General features: G+C 42.0%; 1 protein-coding gene across 1 annotated transcript in view; it reads left to right on the plus strand.

Moving 5' to 3' along the window:
- The window catches only part of LOC145354858 (cytochrome P450 3A24-like), a 41,301-nt gene extending 15,720 nt beyond the window's left edge, over window positions 1–25,581 (plus strand). The window contains exons 6-14 of the mRNA XM_080206402.1: window positions 3,450–3,563; window positions 5,231–5,319; window positions 7,796–7,944; window positions 9,283–9,410; window positions 12,693–12,786; window positions 13,618–13,778; window positions 15,873–16,099; window positions 22,595–22,757; window positions 22,890–25,581. Coding sequence (XP_080062528.1) covers window positions 3,450–3,563; window positions 5,231–5,319; window positions 7,796–7,944; window positions 9,283–9,410; window positions 12,693–12,786; window positions 13,618–13,778; window positions 15,873–16,099; window positions 22,595–22,757; window positions 22,890–22,976 — 1,212 coding nt within the window. The 3' untranslated portion in view covers window positions 22,977–25,581. The remainder of the gene's footprint in view (window positions 1–3,449; window positions 3,564–5,230; window positions 5,320–7,795; window positions 7,945–9,282; window positions 9,411–12,692; window positions 12,787–13,617; window positions 13,779–15,872; window positions 16,100–22,594; window positions 22,758–22,889) is intronic.
- The last annotated feature ends 231 nt before the right edge of the window (window positions 25,582–25,812 follow it).

The following is a 25,812-nucleotide window of genomic DNA, read 5'->3' on the forward strand; positions in this document are numbered from 1 at the left end:
TCTATTTCTAATTTCCAACCCACTGATAGCTATAGGGGTGTTGGGGTTTGAAATGTATAATTTCATTTCACTGTAATGACAAAATAACTCAAGAAAGAAGTGAGAAATTCTCTGGTGTGAAACAACTTGATGCTTACAGGAACATGAGGTGATTTATTTTGACTGTGGAGATTGCAGCGATGGGTGCAATTCAATCCAGGATTGATATTCAAATCTCATAATGCATTATAATGACAGTAATCTATTGAAATGGAATAGTTCTTATTTGTGGCTATATCATGTTGCATCAACACTTTGCAAGCAACTGTAATCCAATTAAAGAACAAGCCCTGGCAAATTTTGAGTAGCTGTGTGGGTTGCACAACTGCCTCCTCCTCATCATTGTACTAATTCTCCTCTTCTTCCTTTTTCGTCATTCCTCCCCCTCGTTGTATTCCTGCTTCACCAATGTGAACTATTTGAGGCAAGTGGTTTAGTCTCATTAATATCTGCCTGATGAACTATTCCAGGGGTTATGTGTGGTATCCCAATTATAAGCATGGAAATTTATCTTCTATCTCAAAGCATCAGGTCAAACCAGGGCAAGAAAACTTCCTGCTGGTTACCATCCTGCCACCACCCCCTCATCCCTCAGCCAGTGAATCAGGACTTCTCCATGTTGAACACCATTTGGAGAAAGCATTGAGTGGCCGTGGCACAGAATGTACTCTGGGCGAGGGACATAATGCCCATCACCAAGAGTGGCTCGGTAGTACCAATGTTGACAGAACTAGCCAAGTCCTAAAGGACATAGGTGCTAGATTGGTTCTGCAGCAGGTGGTTAAAGAAACCAACAAGAAGGAAACATATACTTGACGGGAGGGGTGGAAGCTTGTTCAGACAATCTTGTTAGGCTGCCCCCAGTGTACCATTGTTGCAGGGCAGCCTTTTAGTGCGTTGGTGAGTTTGAAACTAATCTTTATGTGTGGTGGGGGGGGGAGTCGAGCAATAAATGCCCCCTCCTACATAAAGTTCAGATCTGGAAAGTAGTTATCATATTTGCAGGTATTTTCAAAAATGGATTTGAATTACAGAATCCCTACAGTGTAGAAGCAGCCCATTTGGCCCATCGAGTCTGCACCGACAACGATCCCACTCAGGCCCTATTCCCATAATCCTACGTATTTACTGTGCTAAACCCCCTGACACTAAGGGACAATTTACCATGGCCAATCAACCTAACCCGCACATCTCTGAATTGCTTAGAAAAAGAACAAACATTTGCTTTGGTATAGTTGACTAGTGTCGAGTAGCTTAATTACAAAACATACATATTTTCTACGTTATGTGCAAAATTAAAAATTATTTTAAAAGTTTATTTATTAGTCACAAGTAGGCTTGCATTAACACTGCAGTGAAATTACTGTGAAAATCCCCTAGTCATCACACTCTGGCACCTGTCGAAGTACATTGAGGGAGAATTCACAATACCACTGTATCTAACCAGCGTGTCTTTCAGACTGTGGCAGGAAACAGGGGATATTGAAGAGGAGATTAAGCATTAAAACGAAAACTGTGTATTTGACAGGTATTCATTTTGGAACAGTTGCTTTATACAGCAGATTGATGGCAGTTACACATGAAACCTGAACCTCACAGCGGGAGCATGACACAGCTCACTATGTGCACCTGATCTCATTACACAGCCAGTGATTCACTCTGTGTGGGTGCGGGGGTGGTATGGTCCTGGAAAATCCCGGCTTTAGAAATACAAAACATTTACAGCATATTTTTGATTTTTTTGAGAATATAACTACAACCTGTAGGCTGGATTAGGAGGAACCAGTGGATACAGTGCCTTTGATTTTCAAGTAACAGTTGAGAAGAAGTCACACGATTTATTATGCAAAATTGGGACTAATAATTGAGCATGTATTGAGGATTGGTTAATGGACAGAAAACAAAGAACGGGATAAACAGGACATTTTAGGCATGGGCAGGCTGCATCAAACAGTCTACCACAAGGACCAGTACTTGGGCCTCAGCTATTTACAGTCTACATTAATGACTTGGAAGAGTGAACTGAGTGTGACATTTTCATGTTTAATGACAATGTAAATTTAGGTTGGAAGGTAAGCCAGAGGAAGATGCAGAGTGGCTGCAGAGATTGATAATTTTTGTGAATTAAGAGATATTAATTATAATTAAGGGGTGGCACGGTGGCACAGTGCTGCCTCATAGCACCAGGGACCCAAGTTCGATTCCCAGCTTGGGTCACTGTCTGTGCTCAGTCTACACATTGCCCCCATCTCTCTGTGGATTTCCGGTGGATGATCTGGTTTCCTTCCAGTCTGAAAGACGTGCAGGTTAGGTGCATTGGCCATGCTAAATTCTCCCTCAATGTACCCGAGCAGGCGCCGGAATGTGGTGACTAGAAGATTCTCACAGTAACTTCATTGCAGTGTTAATGTAAGCCTACTTGTGACACTAATAAATAAACGCTAAATCAAAAATGGGGATTGTACAAGTGGATGGAGTTGAGGTAGAAAATCAATGATCTTGTTGAATGGGACAGTACACTCAAAAGACCAAAAGGAATAAGTCAGTGCCCTGCTTCTTACGTTCCCGTGCCTGCTCCATCATTTAGTCACATCATGGCTCATCTTTACCTCAACTGCCTTGTCGCCTTTGTACGTAAGTGTCAATCTCGGCCTCAGTAATTGTCTCAGCATTCGCAGGCAGAGAGAATTCTCGGTTTGTACGAGGCTCATTTTCAAATCTAAGACAGGTAATATGGCCACAGGCTTATCTCAAATTGGACCACAGGCTTCGAAGGATTAATTCTGGTAAGTTGCTGATGCCAGTTTACTGAATTCAAGGATGGGTCACTGATTCCAGCAGTGGTGGGTAAGCGGCTGAACAGGAGGAAGGTGGGTTGGCATGGTTGCTGTGGAATTAAAAGTGTATTCCTGCTCCTCTTGGTTCTATGTTACCATAGATTGCCACATGGAAAAGCAGCTTTTTTCCAGTTTCCCAGCCGTATGCTTAGGGATCTCTGGTTAGTCCACCAAAGGAACTAAAGAACTGAGGCCAAATACTTGCAAATCACGTGAATTTCCAAAATTAGGCCTGAAATGGGGATCAGGGGCTTTCCAATGTGTCTACTGCCTATTTTAGGGGCCATCATGATGGCCTGAAGACCACATTAGCCAATATGGCTTTGGGAAAATTTCAGGGTATGTGGTAAACAGCATGGAGCTCTAGTAACATTTTGTCTTTTCCTCTATGCCCCAAAAATGTTCAGTTCAATCCTACTGCTACCCTGCGCCCCTCCCCTTAAGTTTACCCCTCCTTATACAGCCTGAACACACACTGTGCAGTTTCAGCAGAAATCAGATTCTGAAATAGTATGTCATTAAACCTGATATATGACTTAAAATAAATGTTAAGACTTCCTACCTTTTCTGTAGAACTTTGGTCTGAATGGGCTATTTAATGAGTCCGTTCTGATTGTCGAAGATGACCATTGGAAGAGAATCCGAAGTGTGCTTTCACCAACCTTCACCAGTGGGAGATTGAAAGAGGTAACGTTCCCCATCCCACACCCCAATTATCAACTTCTTTGGCTGTGGTTATACTTGTGATATGCAAGATGTATCGGCAAGTGAATTATATCCAAAATCAGACAATCATAATTGACTTCTTCTGAAGCCATGACAGAAGATGCTGATACATGCATAAGTAGTAAAGCATTGGCCAAAATTCTCTTGTACTCATTCGTAGCTGGAATTTTCTGGTGCCGCTGAAAGTGAATAATGTTTAGGCTGGGACACCAATTTTCCTGTGCTCACTCGTAATGGTCCTGCCATGGATGAGACTGGAGAGTCCCACCCATTAGATGTTAAAATACAAAGTGATGAACATGTGTATATGTAATCTGTTAACATCTGCAAGATTGTGAGGTGATTAGACTCCGTCTTTCCTCCAGTTCAGCATTTTCAAGAATTTTCTGAGAATCTAGGCTTAATATTCGAGTTTACATTAAAAGGTACTCTCATTTCTAACTAAAATTGTTCCTTTGGAAGGCATCCCATCAATTGTAGTCTATGTCTTAGCCTAAAAGCCATCTGTTTGACGATCTCATCCAAGGTAACAGCACCTGACTCTCCTGGCTTCTATGAAAAGATCTGATGAAACATAAACTAACATGAATGCTTCCTACTGAAAGTGCTGCAAGGGTGGGTTTGACTAGATGTAATTTCAATCTTTATCTGCCTAATTGTTAAGGATACCGTGTTTATGTTGAAAACCTTCAAAAATACTTCACTTGAGTGAATTATACTGTGACCAAGAGGTTCAGATGTGGCAGCTAGATATTGTGATTAGATTATCTATCCATCTGATTACTGTTACTAATTCTTACCTTCATAGAGTGGGTTTAAAATACTTTACAGAGGAAAACTACAAAAAGGATCAGCAACTAACTCTTGATGGGAGATGTACCTGAAAGATTGGCGTAAAAGGCGCAATGTGAGAAAACACAAAGTTCCAGTGTCGGAGTGAGGTGGCTAAAAGCTCTTAATGTGTGTAAGGGATAGACAGAAGGTCAGAGTTGACTCACTGGAGGAGATTAAGGAAAACCAAGGCAGAAAAGAAATTAAGGTGAATCTGAGGTCTGATTTGAAGATTGTTTGGTTTAATGTGTTGAGAGATGCAGCTAACATAGATCACCTAGACCAAGTAATCGATGTGGGATTGGGCACAAGGTGGGGTTTCCACTGGTGAGTTTTGAAGGAGTGTGCAGATCATCTTCACAGATGAAGTACCATGAGTTTTTTTAATGAGATTTATGGGATTGTGAAAGAAATTCTGATGAACAGTTTCTGTTGGAAAATGAAGGAGTGATGGATTGCCCTTTGCCAGATCAAGTTCATCCTGAAGTGATGGGAAGATTTTAGCTAATGAGAGTGAAACATAAGAGTGTAAGGTGTCTCATTACTGCAGAAAGATGTGAGGAACTCCAGGATTGTATCTGCAACACCAGCTTCCTTTTTAAACCTCTTTGCATGTCTCTCCATTCTCCAAATCTGATCACCAGATGGACATTGGCAAACCACAACGTGGCAATATCTGGGCAGCGGGTTGTGAGGCTGGGTCATGTGATGAAATATCCGGGAAAACACATGACATATTTGGGTCAGACCAGCGTTGACATCAGTACATTGTTTGTCCTTTTCTTTTCCTTCTCCAGATATGTCCAATAATCAAACGCTATGCAGGAAATCTTGTGAAAAATGCAGAAAAGAGAGCAAAGCTGAATGAATCTGCCAATATGAGAGAGTGAGTAATTTGTGTAACTGCAGATCTTTGAACATCTCCATCCTTTCCTAGCCCATTGAATTATCTTCACTTTGCTTCACATTGGTCTTGGACTGAAATTAACGTTCGACTTATCGTTGACTTTTCCATTTAACCTGTGTCAACCGGTTATACCTGTTTATCAGCTGGTTATGATGGGACATACTAACTTCTTACTGCAGTTCATGAACATAAAGCCTGGAGAACCAAATTTACATTTATATTATATCCTTATGAGGAGCTTAAATGCTTTATTTCCTCTTGTCCTTGGGTAATGATGATAGCTGAGAATGTTGATGAATTGCTGTCTAGAATTTCCCCATGTCAATTTGATTTTTTCCTGTGGAATTAAATTGTTGTGACAATTCCTTGAATTTCATTTTTCCCCACCTCGCCCCATTCTGCTCCATGTTCCAACATGTTATCAGCTCTGCAGAGAAAGTGGGGAGAGTCTTAAAGACAGTTGGTGCACCTACCCAGTATAATTTTGGTGAGCTGGGTTACACTGATAGCGAATACCCCACCTGGCAGTGTTGGATAGCAAATTAGTGACAATTAAGTGGCCATTTGGGAACAGGTCGGTGACACCACCAAGATCTTCCTGGCGGTGTCTGAGACCAAAACTTGGCAGATAGAGGGATCAAAGGTCCATAACCAGTACATTGTTTGTCCTTTTCTTTTCCGGATTCCCGTTCCACAATGGTTGGTGTGGTTGCTGTGACTCCACTTCATTCTTATGTATTCAACAGCTAGGAAGATGGTGCAGGAGATCAGAAAAGATCAATGTAGGGACCCAGAAATGGTGTCAGCCTGCATTAAAAGCTGCAGCAGTGAGTTTCATAGAATCATAAAATCCCTACCGGACAGAAAGAAATCATTCGGCCCATTGAACATGCAATGACAACATTCCCACCTAGGCTTATTCCCGTAACCCTGCATATTTACCCTGTTAATCTCCCTGACACGAAAGGGCAATTGAGTACTAATTGGAGTTTAAATCTTCCTATTATATCAAATTGCAAAAATACAGATGGGGCAGTTGTTTCAAGTTTCCCTTCTCCGATTTCTTGATTTGAGATTTGAACAACTCGGCATTTACCATTAGCCATGTGCATGACAGAACACCTGAGTTAGCTAAAGGACTGAGTGAGTTCCTGCAGCACATCTTGTAGATAGTACAGACTAACGCCAGGTCTTTGAGGTTAGACTCCAGGAGTGTGCTTTCCAGGACACCTGTCCTCACTCCCATTAGAAGATGATCCTTCCCCCATGAAAACATGGCCTCTCCCCTCCTGTTGATCTCCATCTCCATGACATCCAGTGCTGTATTCTAATTGTGGAGACCTCTCTGTGCCCTGGTTCTCCATTTCCCTTTCATCCAATTGCAGCACAGGCAGCAGCAGACTCTTATCAGTCAGTGCGGATTCCCTTAGAGGTGGATGCTAGTGGAAACACATACTGGTCTCACATTATTAGGCCCTGTGTACCACATCCAGCCAGCCAGAGGACAATGTGCTGGGCTGCAAGCTGAAATGATTCAAATGAGGAGGTAGCATGAAGTTGCAGTGCTCCCTGACTCATTGGGGATGGGCTCAGGCAGATTGTGAATCACAGCCCTGTTCCCAAAACAGGTATGAAGAAAATTTTTACCCAACAGAATCACTGGTGAATTATCATAGAATCCCTAAAGTGTAGAAGGAGGCCATTTGGCCCATTGAGTCTGCACCGACAACAATCCCACCCTGGCCCGATCCCTGTAACCCCATACATTTACCAGCTACCAGCTAATCCCTCTAACCTACACATTCTGGGACACTAAAGGGCAATTTAGCATGGCCAGTGCATCTAATCTGCATGTCTTTGGACTCTGGGAGGAGACTGGAGCACCTGAAGGAAACCCACGCAGACACAGGGAGCGCATGCAAACTCCACATTCACAAAGGTGCAACTCTACTCCACAAAGGTGCAAAATAATGATGTTACAAGGATGATAGCGGAACTGAGGTTTTCTATTCATCAAAAAATGTTCGGACTCTTCCTCTTAGAAGGCTGAGTGATAACTTGACAGGAGTCTTTAACAATATGAAGGACTCGATAAGGTAACTAAAGGAAATAATTCCCGCAGGGGAGAACAAGAGAAAAGGCAGTGAAGTCACCAATAACTTCAATGGGATCAGTGTTAAAAACAAGGAATTTGTTATCACAAAGAGAATTAGAGGCAATTGGGATAAATATATTTAAGGGAAAGATAGATAAAACGTGGAAGGAGAAAAAAATCAACACTATGTTGATAGGTTAGGACGGAGCAATAATGCTGGTGCAAACTAGTTAGGTTGAATGGCCTGTTTCTGAGCTTCACTTTCTATGGAGTGGTTTACTTTGTCTCAGTGGTCAACTGTTTAAAAAGTATTTCTTTCAGCTGTATGCAGTTGTAACAGAGACATTTCTCTTCTGCCAGTATCTTTGGAGCGTACAGTATGGATGTGATCACCAGCACTGCGCTCAGTGTGGATGTCGATTCCATCAACAACCCCAATGACCTATTTGTTAGAAATGCCAAGGAACTAGTAAAATTCAACCTCTTTGATCCAATGCTAATTCTTTCCTGTAAGTGATTCAAAAAAATTGTTTTGTTTTTGTGAAAACAGTGTAATGACCTCTTTCTCTTTGAGGAGAAACCCTGTTCTTTACTCCACTTCCCAGGTCCTTGCTTCAATGTTTCAGGAATATTGTGGGAAAATTCTTTAAAGTTAAGGAAGGGTTGGGCAAGTCTTCAACAGCAGACTTGATTTGATTCATTAGTGTTACATGTATTACTATGTAATGAAAAGTATTGTTTCTTGTGCGCTATACAGACAAGGCATACCATTTATAGAGAAGATAACGAGAGAGTGCAGGATGTAGTGTTACAGACATAGCTAGAGTGTTGAGAAAGATCAACTTAAAGTGAGGTAGGCCCATTCAAAAGTCTGATGGCAGCAGGGAAGAAGCTGTTCTTGAGTTGGTTGGTATGTGACCTCAAATTTTTGTATCTTTTTCCTGATGGGAAATGGTGGAAGAGAGAATGTCCAGGGTGTGTGGGGTCCTTGATTATGCTGGAAGCTTTGCCGAGGCAGCGGGAAGTGTAGATGGGGTCAGTGGATGGGAGGCTGGTTTGTGTGATGGATTGGGCTACATTCACGACCTTTTGTAGTTTTCTTACGGTTTGGGCAGAGCAGGAGCCATACCAAGCTGTGATACAACCAGAAAAAATGCTTTCTATGATATCATTAGATATTACATCTAAATTTATCTATGTGAACCCATCACTCACAATCGCACAAACTGCCAGGAGGCTTTTCTCTACCATTTGTTCAAACTGATTACTGAGTGTGTTTTGGGACCATGGAAATTCAGAATCCATTCACAGTGGATAGCATTCGTCTCTGAGTCAGAAGATTGTGGGTTCAATCCACATTCTGGAGACTTGACCACATGATTCAGGCTGATAATTCAGCCTGGGACTGGGAGCTCAATGTCGAATTCAGTCCAGATAGTTTACACTGCTCTTTTTTGTGGTACCATTTTTTGCATGAAATATTAAAACGTGCTTCCTGTGAGGTGGCTGTAAAAGATCCCATTTGACTAATTTGAAGAATGGGGAATTCTCTGAGTTTCTTGTCATTCATAACTTGATTATCATAACAATTTTTGTGGGCCTTGCAATTTTGCTGATTGACTTCTGTGTTTCTAACATTACTACAGTGATTACATCTCAGAAATATTTCATTTATCTGCTAAGCATTTTGGGATGTTCCTAAGTTGTGAAAATTGACATTATGAATATTTCTCTTTTCCTCATTTGCTCTTTGTCTCCCTTTTCTCTTTCATGCTTATCCTTCTTTCTATACCTATGCAGAGGTATGGAAATTAGACATCTGTATGATTTTTCTTCTTTTATTCCAGTTATTTTTCCGGCCATTATTCCAATCCTGGGAAAACTTGGTTTTAGCTACTACCCGAGACATGTGAATGGTTTTTTCATGAGCTTTTTGACAGATTTGAAGGCAAAGAGACAAAAAGGAGCGCAAACTGTGAGTGTTAAACTAACTGTGAAATGATTCAGGTTCCTACACCTGTTCTGCCTCTCTCTCATTCTCAACACTGACCTTTGCTAATCTACTCTCATAACTAGAAAGGAAGTGGCCGCAAAAATATTGTTGTAATATTTTTATACAGACAGGTATCTGGGGAATATTCTGTTCTTTTGCAGTTACTGAAGTTTAGTGGGCAGGTTTGCAGTTTGTTTTTTTACTGTTCTCGACCTTTTATTTCTTTATTGTCGTTCTTCATTTTCTTCCCCCCTACTTTATCCCCTTCCTTTACATTTTCTCCCCCTTTGCTTCCTCTTTTCTCAATGTTACCTCTGTCCCCACCCTCCCCCCAACATCTTCATCTGTCGCAGTTTACCCTCTGATTTTAGCTTCTCTGCTTTTTGGGCATTCACATCCTTTATTCGCTCTATCGGCTGCCATTAGCAGCCCTTTCCTCTGGTTCCCCTTGCCTCACCCTATCGTATAAATATCTCCCACATTGTTTGCTTTTTAGCTTTGACAAAGGGTCATCTAGACTTAGCTCTTTTCTCTCCTTACAGATGCTGCCAGACCTGCTAACGTTTTCCAGCATTTTCTCTTTTGGTTTCAGATTCCAGCATCCGCAGTAATTTGCTTCTATTTTTTGCAGTTTAAGTGAGTTCAATCAGGTTGCAGGCAGCTCTGCAATCACAGATCTGGCATTGCTGCCAGGGTCTCCAATCTCCCACTAAAAAGTTGAAATGCTGGGGTCAATGGTTACTTTTACCCTTTCTCTCCATCGTCTGCTGAGGTCACAGCTGGAGAGCAAATGCCTGCCAAAATTCTACCCCATTGTATTTTATGCCGTGCATTTTCTTTAGAACTAGGGACACAATAGTAAAAGATATTCTTGCCGTTCCTGTGAATAGACTTTGTTAAAGAACAGTTGGAGAGGGACAACAAGAGATGACTATATTAGTAACTTGTTGTGAACTTGGTCTATAGTGATTAGGGATCTCAGTGAAAGCCATGACTGTTCCATCTCACTTCGAAATTTGTTTTATGATTGTGTAATCTGTTATGTAATCTGTTTGATGTTCTGCCCTGATTATTAGCTGTTTGAACTTTGCTCCATTAAATGTCCAGAACAAAATGGAGTTTATTTAGTTAAGTAACAGTATTGACTGTTGTGGGGCAAAGATATTCTTGGACGAGAGCATGTTGTCTGACACTGGGGCTGCATTTAAGGTAGAATAGTAGCAAATTAGAGGTTTGGTTCAGTTTCTGTCAGTGACTGTGCAGCAGAGAACCAGGAGTTTCTTTCTCAAGTTGAATATTTTGCATTCAAAGTTAAGTTGGCTGCAATTCTCCAGCCCCACACGCTCATGCGCAGATGACGCTGGAGCAGGACAATCGCAGGGTTGCGATAGCACATTTGGCGCCAGAATACACTTTGGGATTGTCCCAACCCCCACATCTCAAAGTAATTCATGCCCACAGAGGGCAAGAACCAAATTAGCATAATTTAAAAATTCTTCAAAATACACAGGGTTGGTTTGGAACCAAATTCTACCCATTCTAAATGGGGAAATGCTTAGGAAATCAGAAGCATAAAGGGACTTGGGAGTCCTTGTTCAAGATTCTATTAAGGTTCATGTGCAGGTTCAGTTGACAGTTAGGAGGGCAAATGCAATGTTAGCATTCATGTTGAGAGGGCTAGAATATAAGAGCAGGACTCCTGAGGCTGTCTAAGGCTCTGATCAGACCCTATTTGGAGTATTGTGAGCAGTTTTGGGCCCCATATCTAAGGAAGGATGTGCTGGCCTTGGAAAGGGTCCAGAGGAAGTTCACAAGAATGATCCCTGGAATGAAGAGCTTGTTGTGTGAGGAACGGTTGAGGACTCTAGGTCTGTATTCGGATCTAGAAAGGATGAGGGGGATCTTATTGAAACTTACAGGATACTGTGAGGCCTGAATAGAGTGGACATTAAGAGGATTTTTCCACTAGTAGAAAAAACTAGAACCAGAGGACACAACCTCATGCTAAAGGGATGATCCTTTGAAACAGAGCTGAAGAACAATTTCTTCAGCCAAAGCGTTGTGAATCTGTGGAACTCTTTGCTGCAGAAGGCTGTGGAGGCCAGGTCATTGAGTGTCTTGAAGACAGAGTTAGAAAGGTTTTTGATTAATAAGGGGAACAGAGGTTATGTGGAAAAGGCAGGAGAATGGGGATGAGAAAAATATCAGCCTTGATTGAATGGCAAAGCAGACTTGATAGGCCGAGTGGCCTAATTCTGCTCCAATATCTTATGGTCTTGTGTTTATGGTCCTGCAATTCACCGAACCTTGGGGCAGCGGGAACCCAATGCGAATCATTACCCGTCTCCACAAATGGAGACCAGTTGTGATCATCACACCAGGGGTCTCAAAGGCCATTGAAGCCCCCAGGTGGTTGGGGACATGGCTGTGCAGTGCCCTGGCTTTGCCCTCTGGCAGCACGGCCTGTCTGAGGAGTTGGCATTGCCTTAGACAAACCCATAGCAGGTTATCACTCAGATTGAGGTGCCCTTAGAAATGGGTGTCCTGACCTCTGAGGAGCCCATATTGCCAGCATCTTTAGGGCCACACTCCAAAATTCTAAATGTGAGAGAATTCAGTGAGAATCTCCCCAGGCTCAAAAAAAATTTCCAAGTGTGGTTGAATTGTGAACTGAATCACACCAACCTTGTCAGTGGGAATCTCACTGGTTTTCTGTTTGGGGTGAAGAAATGTTTTGGGAGAATTCTGCCCAGAGAGTTTAAATTGATAGCACAACAAATAATTATGTAGAACAACTGTCTCCTTGCCATGTTCAACACTTACTGACGAGGATTTGGAGAACTTTACTGATATAAATTCAGATGAGTGGTTTTAGACACAAGGGGAGACATAAGAAAGTAGAGGCTTCTCACTGGAATAGAGACAGTTCAAAGAAAACCACGTTCAAAATTTGGTTAAGGTGATCAAGGAAACATCTTTAAATAGTTAAAGGGAATGGAGTGAGCGAGCATCAATTCAAAACCATCAAAAGGAGAGATTATTTGTGTTCAGAAGATTGTTAAGATGTTGAATGCCTAATTGGACAGTCTCAATCGTTCTGTCTAGAATCCTGGGTGGTTCTGCTTCCAGCCTCTCTGGAGGAAATATGTTCTACTTCCTCCTTTGCACCTCTCTGGAATTGCAAGGTCTGGGACTTGCCTCCTAAGAAACCTGTTTGTGTGTTGTCAGAGCTGAGTCCTCACATGGTTCTTGTTGAATTCTCAGAATCGGGTGGATTTTCTGCAGCTGATGGTTGATTCTCAAATGTCCGAAGCCAGCTCCCAGAACCGAGATAATGTCAGCAAGTCAACAGACAAAGGTACCATCAGTGGAATGTTTCTCATTCCCTTCATCCTTATTTCTTTCTGAGATTTTAATACAAGTGCTTAATTTCGATCTCAGTTATTAGAAACATTAAATTATCTGTATTTTGCACTTTTATGCAGTTGGTAAAATGCTTTTGATCAATATATAAGGTGAATTTTGTGATCCATACTCTGATTCTTCTGGTTCCTGAAATTAATGTCACTTTTCACTTTATTACTGTTCCTCTCTCTCTGGTTTTCTGATACCCTACCTGACTGACAGTTCAGACACGGGATCTACTCCAAGACCCTTAGACCCCATTGAAAACATTTTGGAGGGGGCGGGTGGAGATGGTGTCTAACCCCTGCTGGAATTAGTTTTCTCTTTCCTGCAGTGTGAATTTCCTGGTATCTGATCCATGATTCTGCCCAATCATGGATCTGAGTTTGGGAACTGGGAAATGCAGGGGAAATCAAGACACAGGTTAATCATCCTTACAGCCTGTGTGTCTGGGCACTGGAATTTCATTCAGTATTCACCTTGTCAGTGCTGACCATCTTACGAGATGACGAAAGTGGCTATTTACCTCAAGATTTAAAAAGAGATTCGAACTGTCAATTTATTTGCAGTGTCCTCTTAATAAAGACTCGCTTATTAATCTGTTCCAACCAGGTTGCTGGGAATATAGTCAATGATGTTAATACAAGTGCTTAGTTTCGATCTCAGTTATTAGAAACATTAAATTATCTGTATTTTGCACTTTTATGCAGTTGGTAATATGCTTTTGATCAATATATAAGGTGAATTTTGTGATCCATACTCTGATTCTTCTGGTTCTCTGCAGCTCTGACTGACACGGAGATTCTGGCACAGTCCCTGACCTTTGTCATAGCCGGCTATGACACCAGTAGCAGCACATTGTCATTTGCCGCATACAATCTGGCGCTGCACCCAGACATACAGAAGAAACTGCAGCAGGAAATCGATGAGGCTTTTCCAAACAACGTGAGTCCTTGAGAATGGACAAGAAAGAACTTGCATTCCTGTAGCACCTTTCACAACCCTAGGACATCCTGAAGCTCTTTATGGCTAACTTCTGAGTTGTGATCACCATTGCAATGTAAAAAACGGCAGCCTCATTACACACGGCAATGTGAGAATAACCAGATAGCAATTGCCCCGAGAACTCCCAAACTGTTTAAGAACCTCCCATAAAATGTTTGATATCCAACTGAGAGAGGCCTCCATTTAAAATCTCATCACAAAGACCTCAGTGTGGCACTGGTATGTCTGCCTGGATTATTGTGCTCAAGTCTCGAGTGTGGATTTAAAACCACAATCTTCTGACTGAGGAGAGAGTGCTAGAAGCTGAGGCATGGCTGATGCTCAGAGCTGAGATCTACCGATGGGGGCCATTTCCTTAGCACATGTTGCTGATATGAAACTTAACTTGGTGGGAGTACTTACTAGAGAAAGTAATGAACTTTCTACATCCGATTTTCCATCCTTTGGCTTAGACAGTATTGCCATGCGTTCAGAGAATTAATACCAAGGGCCTTAGGCAATGAATTGTATTTGATCATCTACTGGTGATGGTTTTCAAATGTCCACAATGTGCTGAATCTTTTGGGTTTAGAAGTCAAGTCCATCTACATGTCTTCAATATTCAGCCAAATGTTTGTAGGAAGGAAAAGAATAGTAAGAGCTGTTCCTATCCTATTGATGATGAGCTCCCTTGAAGCAAATGACCTCATTGATATTGCATTCCATGCTGGACTGTGGTGTCCAATATCTCTGGATCCTCCTCACTTAATTCTGTTTTCTCCTTCCATGTGTTAACTGAAAACCACCCTGCTGCCCCACCCCGATTTGTCGCTCTTTATCGAATTATTTTGTTACTTTCTCCATGGCACCCTCCTGCACTCCTATTGAGATTTTCCTTGATCGTTCTTCATCTAAATATTATCTGTTAGGAATAATCTGTTCTGTTATTCTGTGTTGTTCTGAAATATAAGGAGTGATAATAAAAATTGGCTATTCCTGTTGGAAAGCTAATAGTTTCTTCCATTTTGTTTACTCCTTATGACCCAGAGTGTCAATTTCTGTCAGCCTTTGAATTTTTGTCTTACTTTGGTTTAATCTTAACCAAGTTTCTTGATCATTGATTCCTTAATGCCCACCTCTTTGGGTAACATTGCATTACCATTACATGGGTTACCATATAACCCCGAATGGAAACACTTGGGTTATAATTAGCATGCATATTGCATTTTAATCAGCTTGCCTCAGTTCTTGGTGTTTTGGCTAAATGGAATTGAATGTGTTTCAGTATATGCTGGCATCAATATTTCTAACACAAGTAGATGCAGCTGAAGTATTTGCTGATGTGCTGAGGTTTATAATCTGCACAGCGTTCACAACAACAGCTCTGTCTGATGCTTTTGATCATTATGAATATCGTGCATTTAATGGTGCTTGCTTTGTTCTTGTGTTGCTCATGACATGATAGAAAGAGGGCTGCAAATACCAAGTTAGTCACCTCAACCACTTCTGGTAGCATAGAGCACAGAGGGTGACATGGTGGCACAGTAGTTAGCACTGCTACTTGATAGCACCAGAGACCCGGGTTTAATTCCCAGCTTGGGTCACTGCCTATGTAGAGTCTGCACGTTCTCCCTGCTTCTGCATGGGTTTCCTCTCAGTACTCTGAACTTCTGTCACAGTCTGAAAGACATGCTGATTAGGTGCATTGGCCATGCTAAATTTTCCCTCAATGTACCAGAGTGTGGCGATTAGGGGATGTTCACAGTAACTTCATTACAGTGGTTAATGTAAGCTTACGTGTGACACTAATAAATAAAACTTGCCACTCTCTGGGTGAAAAGTTTCTGCTGAATTCCCTATACAATTTACTAGTGATTATTATATTCACAGCCTTGTTGTTCTGATCTCTCCCACAAATGCAAACATCTTCTCTACCATTGCAAGTCAACAAAGAATATTTCCCTTTCCCTTTGGCAAAATATTTTTATTTTCTGGATTGCATCTATTTCTCACTGGTATTTTGTTCAGTTATAAAAAGAGTTTTTCTGTGTGAAGGCTCCTCCCACCTATGAAGGAGTGATGCAGTTGGAGTATTTGGAAATGGTGATATGTGAAACCCTGCGACTGTTCCCTCCTGCACCCCGTATTGACAGAGTCTGCAAGAAAGATGTCCAACTCAGTGGGGTAAAAGTTCCAAAGGGGACTGTGGTCATGGTTCCTGCCTATGTCCTGCATCGTGATCCAGCACACTGGCCAGAACCTGAAGAGTTCAGACCTGAACGGTATGTAGTAATGATTGTGTTTGTGTCAAAGGCTCGTTGTCACTGGGCAGAACAATGTCCTCTTTAGATACCAACATATCCACCTCCTTTCCAGCAGATCTGATGATTAGGAACAGACACCAATGATGCTTTGCTTGGTTGTATTCTACTGACTTCAGAGTTATTATCACCACTCTGTGTTGGAGGCCAACTAACCCAGCACTGAACAGACACCAAATTCTGGACTTCTGTTGTTCAGCACATTATCAGCTAAACCATCAACAACCTTCTGGTTCTTTTTTAAATTGAACTTCTGTATCTGTTTTCTTAACTATCACAAATGCTGAAAAGCACTTTGGGAATGTTGGAAATTGTATATTTCTCCTCTTTTGGAAGGGCTGCCTAACACCACAGAACTGAACTGCCACCTTGGAAGAGCCAGTTGTGATAGCTTGAGAAACCACTATTGTGTAACAACAGTATCAATACAAACAATGGCTAAAACTAACCAATCTCCTCAATGACATGAAGCCTAGACAGGAGTGTGACACAGTCCCATTCAGGCAGTTGTTGGCTCAACTGAATGTATTAGCAATTCAAATTACATTGTTTTTTTTTCATTGAATTATAGAATGGTCACAAAAAAGACACAAGCCATTTTAGAATTAGCTGCAATCCTAGCCAAGCTGTTCCAGTACAGTTACAGCACTGACATTTACCTGAAAATGTGGAAAATTGCCCGGGAACGTCCCATCCACAAACAGCAGCACAAATCCACTAAGACCAATTACTGCCCAAGAGTCGACTCTCAATCATCAGCAAGGATGGAAAGTATTGTCCAGATTGTTGCAAAGTGAGTGAAGGGTGGGTGCTGAATTAAGCACTATCTGAGGTGTGTGGTTCATTGTAAGAATCTGGCAATACTAATACATTCACTGACCTTAACTATTAGTGTGAAGTCATTGAGCTTCTTACAGCACTGCATCCAGGTGCCAGAGGCTGACAGCTTGTTGGCCACAATGGCTATCTGCTTCCACTGCCTTCACAGTATTTTGTCTGGAGGTCCTCCTGGGCCCCCTGAGGGAAGAGATCCTCTCTCCTCCTGTCCACCTCCTGTAGCAAGAAAACATGTAGGTTTCTGATGGGATCCCTTGGAAGACCAGACAAACTCACAGTTTGTTAGAAATGTGTATATTGATTGTTGTCAGGGTGATTCTTGCTGTAGGGTGATTCAAGGTCTCTGCATCATAGAACATAGAACATAGAACATTACAGCGCAGAACAGGCCCTTCGGCCCACGATGTTGCGCCGACCAGTTAAAAAACAATGACCCACTAACCTAAACCAATCCCTTTTCGTCCATAAACCTATCCACAGATCTCTTAAATGCCCCCAAACTAGGCGCATTTACAACCTCAGCAGGCAGGGCATTCCAATCCCTCACCACCCTCTGGGTAAAGAACCTACCCCTGACATCCGTCCTATAACTACCCCCCCTTAATTTAAAGCCATGCCCCCTCGTGCTAGCTTTCTCCATCCGAGGAAAAAGGCTATCACTGTCCACCCTATCTAAACCTCTAATCATCTTATATGTTTCAATAAGATCCCCTCTTAGCCGCCTTCTTTCCAGCGAAAACAACCCCAAATCCCTCAGTCTCTCCTCATAGGACCTCCCCTCCATACCAGGCAACATCCTGGTAAACCTCCTCTGCACCCTCTCCAAAGCCTCCACATCCTTCCTGTAATGTGGGGACCAGAACTGCACACAGTACTCCAAGTGCGGCCGCACCAGAGTTGTGTACAGTTGCAACATGACGCTGCGACTCCTAAATTCAATCCCCCTACCAATGAATGCCAAGACACCGTATGCCTTCTTAACAACCCTATCTACTTGATTCCCAACTTTCAGGGATCTATGTACACATACACCTAGATTCCTCTGTTCATCCACACTATTCAAAGTCCTCCCATTAGCCCTATACTCAACACATCTGTTATTCCTACCAAAGTGAATTACCTCACACTTCTCCGCATTAAACTCCATCCGCCACCTCTCGGCCCAGCGCTGCAACCTGTCCAAGTCTTCCTGCAAACTATGACACCCTTCCTCACAATCTACCACACCTCCGACTTTGGTGTCATCAGCAAATTTACTAATCCACCCAACTATACCTTCATCCAGATCATTAATAAAAATTACAAACAGCAGTGGCCCCAAAACAGATCCCTGAGGCACACCACTCGTAACCGAACTCCACGACGAATATTTACCATCAACCACCACCCTCTGTCTCCTATCTGCTAGCCAATTCCTGATCCAATTTCCTAGATTACCCTCAATCCCATACTTCTGCATTTTCTGCAGAAGCCTACCATGGTGAACCTTATCAAACACCTTACTAAAATCCATATATACCACGTCAACTGCCTTACCCCCATCCACCTCTTTGGTCACTTTCTCAAAAAACTCAATAAGGTTAGTAAGGCACGACCTACCCGCTACAAAACCATGCTGACTATCTCCAATCAATTCATTACTCTCCAAATAACTATAAATCCTATCCCTAATAATTTTTTCTAAAACCTTGCCCACAACAGAAGTGAGACTCACCGGTCTATAATTCCCGGGGAAGTCTCTGTTCCCCTTCTTAAACAATGGGACAACATTCGCTAACCTCCAATCTTCCGGTACTATACCAGAGGCCAACGACGACCTGAAGATCAGAGCCAGAGGCTCTGCAATCACTTCTCTTGCCTCCCAGAGAATCCTAGGGTAAATCCCATCCGGACCAGGGGACTTATCTATTTTCAAACCCTCAAGAATATCCAGCACATCCTCCTTATCAACTGTAATACCGTCTATTCTACTCCCCTGCAACCCAGTGTCCTCCTCAGCTATATCCTTGTCCCCCTGCGTGAACACCGAAGAGAAATATTGGTTCAATGCCTCTCCAATCTCTTCCGGTTCCACACATAACTTCCCTCTGCTGTCTATAACTGGCCCTAATCTTGCCCTAACCAACCTTCTATTCTTGACATACCTATAGAACGCCTTAGGATTCTCCTTAATCCTATCAGCATCGAGTAACAAAGAAACAGAAAGAGGCTATTAGATGGATTATGTCTGTGCAGTCTGAAAAAGAGTGATCCAGCCTGATCCCACTTTCCAGTTCTTGCTCCATGGTCCTGTTGGCCACAACACCTCCACTGCATATCCAAGTAGTTTTTAAATGTGATGCATAATTCTGTCTCTGCCACCCTATTGGCACTGAGTTCTAGATTCTCACTGCCCTTTTGGTGAAAAGATTATCCCCTCAACTCCTCGCTCATTCTTCTACCAACTACTTTATATCTATGGTACTTGATTATTTCCCACTCTGTTACTGGAATCCGCTTTCCACACAATCTCAGCTCCCAGCACCCCCATAATTTTATACATTTCAAATAAATATCTCTTCACCTTTCTCACTTGTAATGAAAAAACACAGCTGATCCAATCTTTTCTCATCATCAAAATTCTCCAGTCCTGTCAGCAATCTTGTAAATCCCTCCTGCACCCTCTAATGCGATCACATCCTTCCTGTAATGTGCTGACCACTATATGACTAAACTCTATACGACACTCAAGCTGTGGCCTATTCGGTTCTAATATAATGTCAAGGTACTTTGTATACTGTGCCTTGGCCAATAAAGTATGCACTGCCTTCACCTGATCGACCTGTCCTGCTACCTGGACACACACTCCAAGGTGCCTCAACCTACCATTTACTGTGTATTCTCTTACTTTGCTTAACCTCTCTAGAGGTCATGTTTTTGCTGACTGCTTTTCATTTTTGACTTTACTGTCCACCTGACCAGTCCAATAGATAGATGTCTTCCTGCCATCTATAGCTTTTTTTAAAATAAGAAATAGGAGCAAGAGTAGGCCATCTACCCATTGAACATCTCCCACCATTCAATAAGATCATGGCTGTTCTGATTTGGGCCTTGGACTCCACTTTCTTACCTGCCCTTGATAATCCTTATCTCCTTTGTCAATCAAAAATCTGTCTAACTCCACCATGAATATATTCAAATTTCCAGCTTCTACTGCTCCCTCTGGAAGAGAATTTCAAAGACTATGGACCCTTCGATAGAAGCACTTCCTCCTCATCTCCATCTTAAAAGGGAGATCCCTTAACTTTAAACTGTGCCCCTAGTTCTAGATTCCCCACAAGTGGAAACATCCTCTAACACTATTGACCGCATGCGTAATTTTCATATCATCTGCAATCCTCTTAATCATGCTCTCCCCACTTAAATCTGAATTATTGCTCTACGAGCAGTAAAGGACCCAATACTGAGCTCTGCATAATTTGATCCAGTATCAGCCAGATAGACAGCAATGTTCAGAATAACAACAGAAAATACTGGATGAACACAGCTGATCGGGCACCATCTGCGGAGAAAGACAGAGTCTGAATGATCATTCTACAAAACTATATTTGATTGAAAATTTGCAATTGTCCTGAAAAAAACTGCAATTTTCAAAAGAGCTCCATTTGGACTCATTATTTTAATCCCCAAGTACTCTTTGCAACAACAATCAAGTTATTGTAGAAATGACACCTTGATATCATAGCCTAGTCTGTAGCAATGCCTTTCAAAAATGATTCCTGTTATCAAAGCAAAAAGTTTTCAACTAAAAATCATTTTCAGTGAAACACTGAAAATATTCACGATAAACAGAATTTGGATTGTACATAAAATAAAAACGTTGAGTATCAGAGAATGGTCAGCATAAATTATGATGGACACAATAGACCTAATTTATTTTGTTTTAAAAGGATCCATTACTGCTGTACCATCTGCTTCCAGACCTATGGACATGCTGCATTGATACAATGTCTATCATGACCTTGAGGTGCCCCAAAATGTTTCACATTCAATAAAGTACTTTTGAAGTCTAGACATTGGTGGCATGTGGGGAAATATTGCAGCAGCCAATTTGTACACAGATAAACTAAACAAACAGCAAGATTAATGACCAAGTCATTAGTTTTTTGATTATGGTGATTGAAGGATAAATATGGGCCAGTGTAGGAAGAAAAATCCCGAACTCTGCTTTGAATAATGCTATGGGATTTTGTTCTATCCACAAGATGGAAGAATACTGCTCCTTCGCCAAATGCTAGGACGCTTGCAACATCAGCCCAATAGCGCCACTCTGAGAAGGTGTTCAGCCTTTGAAAATTCTGAAGAGTAGATAGATTGAATACCAACTGATGGTTGTGACACTTTTGAGTTGAAGAGCTCAGGACCAGGAGCAGAAAAAATTCTGCTCCCCACTTACATAACTGGAAGGCAGCTGGTGATCTGTAATCTAAGTATGTTTTACCTCAGTGAGAAATCTAATGTAAACAGTCTCTTGAGACTGATGTCAGAGACTTGCAGTACTTTTACGTAAGTTCTTAATAGTTTAAAATATGTTATGGTTTTCGTGTGGTGGTGTTCTTTTAAAACTGTAGTATGTATAACTTTCTATTTCATTTATAGATAGTAATTTAGGTTATTTTATCCAAGATATTAAAATATTTGAGTAGTTGGACTCAATCATGGCTAGAGGTTACTGATAACACCAGGTTAAAGTCCATCAGGTTTATTTAGTAGCTGTTGGACTTTAACCTGATGTTGTGAACTTCTTACTGTGCTTACCCAAGTCCAATGCTGGCATCTCCACATCAGAGGTTACTGAGCCAGTGAAATGATTACCTATAAGTAGTGGCACCCAGTTAACTAAAAAGAGCAGCATGGTGACTCAGTGGTTAGTACTGCTGTCTCACAGTTCCAGAGACCTGAGTTCGATTCCTGGCTTGAGTCACTGTCTGTATGGAGTTTGTACGTTCTTTCCGTATCTGTGTGGGTTTCCCCAGGGTGCTCTGGTTTCCTCCCACAGTCCAAAGATGTGCGGGTTAGGTGCATTCGCCCTGCTAAATTGCCCCTTAGTAGCCTGGGATGTGTACGTTAGAGGGCTTAGCAGGGTAAATAAGTGGGATTACGGGGATGCAGCCTGGGTGGGATTGTTGTTGGTGCAGACTCGATGGGCTGAATGGCCTCCTTCTGCACTGTAGGGATTCTATGATTTTAAAAAAATAACCTTTCTTGATTTATCCTCAGCCTTTTTTTTACATTTTATTGTCTTTTTACAAAGAAAATATATATTGTTTGGATGTTTAGGCTCATTTTAAAGTTGGGGTTTTGAACAGACCTGTACACAGCGGGACTTCAGATAAGGATAGAATCAATCTTGACTCTGCTGCTGTTCTTCATAGTTGATTAATCTGGCAACACTCAACAGTCTGGACTGGCATCGAGACTGGCACCCAGTATCTGTGTAACAGCAGCTCAAGAAAATCAGTAAATGAAGGAATTACTGAGACAAAATCAGTTTAATCTGTTTCACACTCCATCCACTCTGATAAATTTAAATTTGACAATGATTTAATTTACTTGTTTTGACTTTGTTTAAAAACCCAGGTTCAGTAAAGAGAAGAAGCAGTCTCAGGGTCCCTGTGTGTTCCTACCATTTGGCATGGGCCCTCGGAACTGCATCGGAATGAGATTTGCCCAACTTGCGATGAAGATGGCACTCACTTCATTGTTGCAACACTTGACCTTCGTACCCTGCAAGGAGACACCAGTGAGAATTTAATTTGTTTTATTTGTTGAAGTGAAAACTGAGGGGAGGGAATAATGGGAGGGACAGAGCCATCCATTGCTGTAATAAAACTTTCCTGTTGGCCTCGTATGACTATTGCCCTTTCTGTTTCAGATCCCATTGGAACTGGATATGTCTGAATTTATGAGGCCTAAAAAACCCATAATCCTGAAATTTGTGCCACGAGTCAATACTGATTGAAAGGATAAAGAATTTGGTTCATAGGAAGCTGCGAAAATGTGCAAGACTGTGTACATCTGAAATTAAATGTAAATTTGGATTTTGTGCTACTCATCAAATGAAAATATATGGAAGCTTTGGGCAGAATCTTGTGAAGGGGGTCCTGGCCCCTGGAGAAACAGCCTTTTTGCTGCATCTTGTATCACATAATTACTTTATCGGGTTTGTGACCGGCCTTCCCCTGGGATCAAGATCTGTGCGCCAAGAGTCACTGGCCATTCAGAGAGTGGCAGCTCTTTTGTATACAGCAGGGCCACTAGGGAGGTGGTGATGGCTGCCACTTCTACATGCAGAGGCTGCAGATCAAATGTGGAACCAGCCACAGGTGAGCGGTGGTGAGAATGGGGCCACAGGAGAGGAAGGCAGGGAGTTGACTCTGTGGGCCTACCCCTTCCATAGTCTGGGTCACTGGAATAGCCTTTGAATGTGGGGCCCTGCCTCTAGGAACCCACAAGCAAACATTCCAGGATGCCTGTCATGCTCCCCCCTGCACTATGCTGGTTTACTACAAAGGACGGCACGAAGTATTCCCTAGAACATAGAGCATACAACATTACAGCGCAGTACAGTCCCTTTGGCCCTCAATGTTGCGCCGACCTGTGAAACCAATCTAAAGCCCATCTAAACCTACACTATTCCAATATCATCCATGTGTTTATTCGATGACTGTTTAAATGCCTTTAATGTTGGCAAGTCCACTACTGTTGCAGGCAGGGCATTCCACGCCCTTATTACTCTCTGAGTAAAGAACCTACCTCTGACATCTGTCCTATATCTAGCACTCTTCAATTTAAAGCTATGTCCCCTTATGCCAGCTATCTCCATCCGAGGAAAAAGGCTCTCACTGTCCATCCTATCTAATCCTCTGATCATCCTATATGCCTCTATTAAGTCACCTCTTAACCTTCTTCTCTCGAACAAAAACAGCCTCAAGTCCCTCAGCCTCTCCTCATAAGACCTTCATTCCATACCAGGCAACAATCTGGTAAATCTCCTCTGCACCCCTTTCCAATGCTTCCACATCTTCCTATAATGCAACAACCAGAACTGTAAGCAATACTCGAAGTGCAGCTGCACCAGAGTTTTGTACAGCTGCAACATGACCTCATGGCTCCAAAACTCAATCTACCAATAAAAGCTAACACACCATATGCTTTCTTAACAACCCTATCAACCTGGGAGCCAACTTTCAGGGATCTATGCACATGGACACCGAGATCTCTCTGCTCATCCACACTACCAAGTAACTTACCATTAGCCCAATAGTCTGTATTCCTGTTACTCCTTCCAAAGTGAATCACTTCACTCTTTTCCGCATTAAACTCCAATTGCCACCTCTAGGTACCCACTTAAGGGCCTCAATTGATGGCAGCTTGAGAAGTTGTATCTACATGTCTTCCAGCCTGGAGTTTGTCTTCGTTATATTCACTTTTTCATGAATGTGGGTGTTGCTGGCAAGGCCATCATTTCTTGCCCATCCCAAATTGCCCTTGGACTAACTGTCTTGCTAGGCCATTTCAGAAGGCAGTTAACAGTTAACTACATTGTTTTGGGTCTGGAGTAATTTGTAGACCAGACAAGGACGGCAGATTTTCTTCCCTAACAGGCGTTAGTGAACCCGGTGCTCTTTATGCAATAATCGACGATAGTTTCATGGTCACCATTACTGAGATTAGCTTTTCCATACTAGATTTTTAATTTAATTTAAATTCCATTGAACTATAGAACTCCTACGGTGCAGAAGGAGGCCATTCAGCCAGCACTTACTCTCCAAAAGAACAGCTTACCAGACCCTCTACCTCGCGCATTTAGCATGTCCAATCCACCTAACCTACACATTTTTGGATTGCGGGAGGAAACCAGAGCACCGGGAGGAAACCCATGTAGACATGGGGAGAATGTGAAATCCATGCAGACACCCAAGACCGGAATCGAGTCCGGGTCCCTGGCGCTGTGAAGCATTAGTGCTAACAGCTGTGCCGCTCACTGCCCAGATGCCATGCTGGAGTTTGAACCTGAGTCCCCTCTAGATGACAAGTCCAGTGATGTTACCGCAGCTCCATCATCTCCCCCAGGGGAGGACCTGCCACCACAAAGTCCTCATTTGCCACCTTTCACCTGATTACCTGATTAAATGCCTGCTGCTACCCACTCTTCATGCGGGAGGGAGCCCAATATTGGGCTCAAACATACAAGAATATAGAGAATCAAGATCTGAGAAAATAATGATACACTGAGAATCCACAATCTACTTCCAATGGCTAAAGCTGTCTGAATGTTGAGGGGGGGGGGGGGGGTCACCAGTGTTCTGCAGAGATACTATAATAGTGTTTATTCAATTATAAAACATCTGTCAGTTAAACTTTATTGTCAAATCAATAGAATGTTGCTAAAATGTAGATGTATTTAGATACTGAAGTAAATTCTGAAGTAATCATATATCATTCTAATATACCAAATGTTTCTATGGAAAATATATCTGGAAAGGATTTTGTAAACTAATTACATACTTTTATCACTTATTAAGCAATATTATATGTCTAACAAACATCAAATAAATTTAAAACCTTTGAATCAATAACATGTTTTGGCTACATTGTGTTAAAATTACATTGCACTGTTTTTCTTGGGAAATCATTATGAAATAATCCTGTGGCTCACTGGGAAACACAACTAAAATTGAGAGATTGTTGTTGAATTTGTGTCACCATTCTGGTATCCAAATAAAATGATATCACCAAAAAACAACAAAACATTACAAATGTTGGAGTGTGATACAAGAAAAGCTCCCAAACCT

Source organism: Carcharhinus amblyrhynchos, chromosome 18 (assembly GCF_965287045.1).
Source record: "Carcharhinus amblyrhynchos chromosome 18, sCarAmb.v2.hapA, whole genome shotgun sequence".
Lineage (NCBI taxonomy): Eukaryota > Metazoa > Chordata > Chondrichthyes > Carcharhiniformes > Carcharhinidae > Carcharhinus > Carcharhinus amblyrhynchos.